The following is a 6,556-nucleotide window of genomic DNA, read 5'->3' as shown; positions in this document are numbered from 1 at the left end:
TTCCCACTGAAGTCTGCCATTACCCTTACTTCATGGGAATTTCCCAGGGACATGAACAATGGATAATTAAATTGTGCTGAAATTATAACGTGATGAGGACTTCTAGGGAACACAGTCTGGGAAGGGGAGACAGACGGTTATTAAAGAATTACACCATGGCAATTATCACAGCTTTGGTGCAGGCATCCCAGGGGGATTCCTGTGGGAACCCAGGGAGGCAGCTGACAACTCCCCCTGGGCTGGGTGGGAGTGAGAGAAGGCTGGCAGCCAGAGAATCTAAGGGGCTTTTACAGCCTGGCTAGGCAAGGTATGCATGCCTGCAATCTCAGCACACAGCAGGCTCGGGCAGGGGGATGGCTGAGAGTTGGAGGCCAGTGTCAATTACATAGTGATTTTGAAGTCAGCCTAGGCTTTATAGTGAGCTCCAGGCTAGTCTGTGTTACCAAGTGAGTTCCAGACCAGCCTAGCCTAAAGTAATGGACTCTACAAAACCAGGCATTAGAGATCCAACTCGGAAGTTAAGGGCACTGTACTGCTGGTGAAGAGGACTCCAAGTTCAAATCCTAGTACCCACACTGGGCGGCTCACAACTCTAAACCTTCAACACCACAGGGTCTGTCACAGTCTTCTGACCTTTGAAGACACCCCCTCCCTGGTTGGGATCAGAAGTCTAGCCCTGTTCTCTCTTTGGCTCAGCCATTGGGTGATCAGCTTTTATTGACAAGTCAGAGAATGAGTGGGGAGCAATGTTATGTTTACACAACTTTCAGTCAGGAGAGTCTTAGGATAGGCATCACAAGGCCATGTACAAAGAAATCGGTGTTTGAATAATACAAGGATAACCTTGACACAGGGCACAATAACAGTATGACTACAATACTGCACATATGGCCTGGTTCCAAGAGGCCAAGAAGGGAGAAAATTCTTTTTTACAAAGCTGCAAAGCAAGGTCCGCAGTGATCTATTATGAATCTTAAACACAGAGCCATCTCCCGACTTCGAATAATGTCGTCCTTCTCCCTTGGTTGACTGAAGTATTGTACTTGGCAGTACAAGGGCTGCCAGTTTTTAATACTGCTGCCACCTTCTCCTACGCTAATCTATACGACTTCCTCCTTGACCATTTCCTGTTGTGCCATCCTTCTCTGTTTTTTTTTTTTTCCCTCTGTTCTAAGGGCTTCTATAGTAAACCATTCAAATCCCAGAGTCATGAGCATGGTGGGTTTTTGTTGTTTTATACCCATGCATAATGAGTACATAGGCCAAGGAGAACAGTCCAGCCCGCCCTGGGTGACACTAGGCTGAACAGAACAGGGTGTCCAAGCAGTGTCTGGCCGTGCATTGCTCCATTTTGTAAAGTAGTTGGTTTGGCTTGAGTTACTCCATTTTCAGCACAACTGGCACAACACGTGCTTGTATCTAGAAGCAAATAGCTTCTATTTGCCAGTACAGGAGCCTCAAAGTGGTTGTTTATCTAAGACAGTTAAGAAATCAATCCACACCGGGCTGTGTTGGCATGAGCCTTTAATTCCAGCACTCAGGAAGCAGAGGCAGGTGGATCTGTAAGTTCGAGGCCAGCCTGGTCTACAGAGTGAGTTCCAGGACAGCCAGGGGTACACAGAGAAACCCCGTCTCCAAAAGCAAACAGCCACTCAAAACAAACCAAAACCAAACCACATCTGTAGCTAAGTTGGTAGAGTGCTTGTCTGGCTCACAGAAAGCCCTGGGTTCGATGCCAGCACTGCATAAACTGGGTGTGGGGTGCATGCTTGTCGTCCCAGCACTTGGGAGGTGGAGGAAGGAAGGAAGATCAGGCGTTCAAGGTTATCCTCCACTACATATTGAATTTGAAGAGAGACTGGGATACAGAAGACCCTTCTCAGCAAAGAAACTCATGAAAGTTATCAACCCCGAGCCTAAGATGCTGCCAAGTTCCTGGAGTAACTCAAGACAGTCAGAGTGACAGCCAGTCAGGAGATGACAAGGCGGGGGACATTGGTTCCCATGTTCCTGCAGTCTATCTGTTGTCAAGGAGACCCAGTGACCCCACAGCTTGAAACTCCCACCTACTGCCACCGTCCTGCGGGATGCATGCGCAGGCTGCAGTCCGGACTTAGTTGGGTAGAAGCCCACGGTCCAGTCTACACGTTCAACTGGGACTCTGCAATGACAAGCTGGGCTGAAGCTTTAGCAAATTGGAAGTTGGTGTTGACACACACACTTTTTTTCCAGCCTTTAAGAAAACTGCACGGGATGATGGACTCCACGGTCACAGACCCTCGCGCAAGAGCGGAGACCTTTGGGGAAAAGTTTCCAGAGCCAAAAAGCCCTGAACTATGTGAACTCCTTCCCTCAACCTTTTTTTGTTTGCTTGTTTTGTTTTGTTTTCGAGACAGGGTTTCTCTGTGTAGCCCTGGCTGTCCTGGAACTCACTCTGTAGACCAGGCTGGCCTCAAACTTTTAAAAAAAGATTTATTAATTATATGTAAGTACACTGTAGCTGCCTTCAGACACACCAGAAGAAGGCATCAGATCTCATTACAGATGGTTGTGAGCCACCATGTGGTTGCTGGGATTTGAACTCAGGACCTCTGGGAGGGCAGTCAGTGCTCTTACCCGCTGAGCCATCTCGCCAGCCCCTCCCTCAGTTTCTTTTGCTTGCTTTCTCTTCTCTCCCTGCATGCTTGTCTCTCTCCCATCTCCTTATCTCCTTCTGTCTGTCCTTTTGTTTCTTTTGATTCCTTTTAAATGGTTTTATTTTATGCTTGTTGCTACTGTGCTCTTTTCTCCACTTATATAGTCCAAGATCTTATCAAGGGAACAGTGCTGCGCATGGCCAGCAAATCCTCACACCTCAGTTTATGTGCTCAAGATGTCTGTCGTACGAATGCCCAGAGGCCTATGTTACACGAGGTTCTAGATACTGTCAAGTTGACATCACTAACCATCACATCCTGTCTTTAAAAAAAACAAAAAAACAAAAACAAAGACAGCCCTCCCCACCCCTAAAAAGGTAAGAAGAACCGCGTATGCACTCAGAGGTGGGATGCTCGCCTCCACCCAAGGCAGTATGTTTAATGTCCAGAACTACACAGAGAGAGAGCACTTATTAAAACCACAGGGTCAGGTGTCCACGGGGAATGTACAGACATTAAAGAATTCACACAGATTTTATTAAATTTATTTTTCTTTTACAAACACCAAAGTCGCTGGCCTACTTCAGCAGGAGTTTCCGGTTTTGCCTGTAGGTACAAGCCCTGGTCAGAAGGAAGAAGAAGTAGAAGGTTAAAGTGGGTCAGGTGGGCATGCCTGTTGTTATGGCAGTTGAGAGGGTTGAGACAGGAGGATTGCCCTGAGTTCCAGACTAACCTTGGTTACAGAGTGAGACCATATATCAAAAAATCCAAACACTTGGGTTGTGAGGTGGCTCACAAGGTAAAGGAAGCTGCCAGTAATCTGGATCTGTACCTCAGGACACACGTAGTGACGGCGAGAACAGACTCTAGCGTGTCGTCCTCTGACCGCCACAGGCCTGTCTTGGTATGCATGTGCTACACTTCACACACACACACACACACACACACACACGAGAGAGAGAGAGAGAGAGATGGATGGATGGGTGGGTGGATGGATGGATAGATAGATAGATAGATAGATAGATAGATAGATAGATAGATAGATGATAGATGGCAGCCAGCTAGATGATACATGGATATATTGATAAAGGATAGCTAGCTACCTAGAGAGATGATAGATGGATGAATGTATAAGTAGATGGATAGATAGGTGATAGATGAGATGGATTGAGATTGAGAGATGGGGGAAGACGGAGGTCAGAACTGACCCCACACATCAGAGGCTCAACCAGAGATACCACTGTTTCTGGTCAGGACTGGGAGACTATGGAATCAAGGCAACCAGGATCAGGGATGGATGGACAGAAGGAGAAATAACCGAAGGAAAGAGGCCGAGTACCATGATGGAACAGCAACCCTCTCCCAGAGCTATACCCCTCACTTTCCCACTTCCCAGCTTCGCCCAAGTGGCCCTTTTGGAAACAAGTCTTTGCCAGTGTAATTAAGACAAGCTGACATCACTGTGGGTTTAGATCCAGCCTGTATCCAAACACCGGGGTCATTATATGGGAAAGGCAAGGCCTCTGTGAGTCTCAGACAGAAAACAAAACACCTACCTAATGAACGGGAACCTAGATGTCCCTTGCTGAGACTCACACTAACGGCAACATGAGGCTGTGGATATGACATGGTGGGACAAGTGCTTCTTAGCACACTGAAACTTGGAGCCACCCGCACCTCTAAATGACATAGGCACAGTAGTGCACACATGTAAGCCCGCCCTAGGGAGCTGGAGGCAGGGACATCAGGAGTTTCAGGTCATTCTCAGCTACACCATGAGACTGAGTTTGAAACTAGCCTTGGCTGCATGAGACCCTGCCCCCTAAAATCAAAGTGGGAAAGAAAAGACAAAATGTAAGAGGAGAGCTTGGCATCTCTGCCTTCAGCTCTCGCCCATCTCCTTTGCTCACCGGCTTGCCTGTGTACATCTGGGCAGACCCAGCCTCTCTCTCCCACTTACAAACTGAAGCCAAAGCTAAGAGCAACTGGGATACCTTATTGCCAGCTGTTTATGGCATCCTGTCCCAGACCAGCCTAAAGGTCGTTGTCCTAAGCCCTTAGTCTCCTTGGGTAACAGAAGCATGCAGGGTTGGGTGGGCTGGAGAGAGAACTCAGTGGTTAAGAGCACTAGGGGCACAGATTTAAGTCCTTCTACCTATTTGATGGCTCAGAACCATTTGTATCTCCAGTCCCAGGGGATCCAGTGCCCTCTTCTGGCAGGCACACTGTGCACAAACTTACATATAGGCAAAAAAACCAAAAACCAAAAACCAAAAACAAACAAAAAAAAACCCCTCATTCACATAAAAACAACAACAACAAAAAAATAAATGGATCAGTCTGGGATGAGCTCCCACTGGCCAGCGCTGACCTCATGGGAACGGGCTTGCTCCCTCAAGCACTTCACACCGACCTGCAGAAGCAGGTCTGAGATTAATGGCTCAGTCAACCACATCTTGACTGGACCTGCTCACAGCCCCTACCCCTATGCCAGGTCCTCCCTTGTTTAATGTGAATCTCTAGTCACCAAGCTGCAGCTGCAATACTTGAATTTCATCTCCCCAACATGGCCACTGTGATGAAAATGTCTTCCTTCCTGCCTACCAAGGACTTCTGTTTGCTTCCCTTGGGGGAAAGTGGCTGACCTAGTCATTTGGAAGCTGCCGGCCAGGGTCTCCAGTTACATAAAGTTAGAGGCAAAGCTCAACTGGAAGATACAAACTAAGGAATGTCCAGGGTTGCCAGCTGCTAAAGGCAGCCGAAAGACCAGTGTGGGATCAGCAATCCACCCTCAGGGCATCTTTTGCCAAACTCATGATATAGGATGTCTGGCCTACCAATTTTTACATTTATTTATTTTTATGTGTGTTTGTGTGTGGAGTGGCGTGCATGTGGATGTCTGCAGAAGTATGGGAGCCAATTTTCTCCTCCTGCCATGTGGGTCCTGGTGTGACAACTCAGGTTATCAGGCAGATGACTTTATCCACTGAACCATCTGGACAGCCCTAGATAATAACTTCAAGAGATGAGAACTGAATATAGGCTTCAGACATGCGCCATCCCTCGGCCATATGCTGGCAGAGGCAGCTGCTCTACCGCTGAGACACACCCTCAGGCTCTCAGTGGGGGAACGCTAAACAAGGGCTCTCCCTGAGCCATGCCCCCATTCCTCCCAAGAATACATTTCTGTGGCTCTAAGTAACCCCATAGGTAGATGTGTCCCTCCTGTGTGCCCTGGCTATGTCCCATGAGCTATTAGGTTTCATCATTAATGCTAGGCTAATACTTGTCATTCCAGTACTAAGAAGTCTGAGGCCAAAGATAAGGTGTTCCAGATCAGCCTGAGGTACATGAGACCCTGTCTTAAAAAAAATTACATCTGGGCATGGTGGCATTTGCTCTTATTCTCAGCACTGGAGAGGCAGAGGCAGGTGAATCTCTGTGATATGGAGGCTAGTGAGGTCTACACATGGAGCCAGACTAGCCAAGTTTACATAGTGTTCTGTCTCAAAAAGGTTTCACAAATGACTATATCAATGGCAGTGTTGGTGAAGAATATATAGACAATCCTGCTAGGCAAACCTTGGTATGATCTGCACATCCATTCTCTTAGTTTCAGACAGGGTCTCACTGTATAGCCCTGGCTGTCCTGGAACTATGTAGACCAGGCTAGCCTTGAACTCTTAGAGATCCAACTGCCTCTGCCTCTTGAGTGCTAGGATTAAAGGCATGTGCAACTTTTCTCTTCTTCTTCTTCTTCTTCTTCTTCTTCTTCTTCTTCTTCTTCTTCTTCTTCTTCTTCTTCTTCTCTCTTCTTCTTCTTCTTCTTCTTCTTCTTCTTTTCTCTTCTTCTCTTCTTCTTCTTCTTCTTCTTCTTCTTCTTCTTCTTCTTCTTTTCTCTTCTTCTTCTCTTCTTCTTC

At 47.2% G+C, this 6,556-nt stretch overlaps 1 protein-coding gene across 2 annotated transcripts in view; it reads right to left on the bottom strand.

Annotated features, from left to right (window-relative positions):
- Positions 1 to 3,165: 3,165 nt before the first annotated feature.
- The window catches only part of Izumo2 (IZUMO family member 2), a 12,825-nt gene continuing 9,434 nt past the window's right edge, over positions 3,166 to 6,556 (bottom strand). For both annotated transcript variants that reach the window (XM_021168216.2, XM_021168217.2), the window contains one exon: positions 3,166 to 3,257. In XM_021168216.2, the coding sequence (XP_021023875.1) occupies positions 3,215 to 3,257 (43 nt within the window). In that variant the 3' untranslated portion in view covers positions 3,166 to 3,214. The remainder of the gene's footprint in view (positions 3,258 to 6,556) is intronic.

The sequence above is a fragment of the Mus caroli genome, chromosome 7, assembly GCF_900094665.2.
Source record: "Mus caroli chromosome 7, CAROLI_EIJ_v1.1, whole genome shotgun sequence".
Classification (NCBI taxonomy): domain Eukaryota; kingdom Metazoa; phylum Chordata; class Mammalia; order Rodentia; family Muridae; genus Mus; species Mus caroli.
This window is presented reverse-complemented; position numbering and strand designations above follow the sequence as displayed.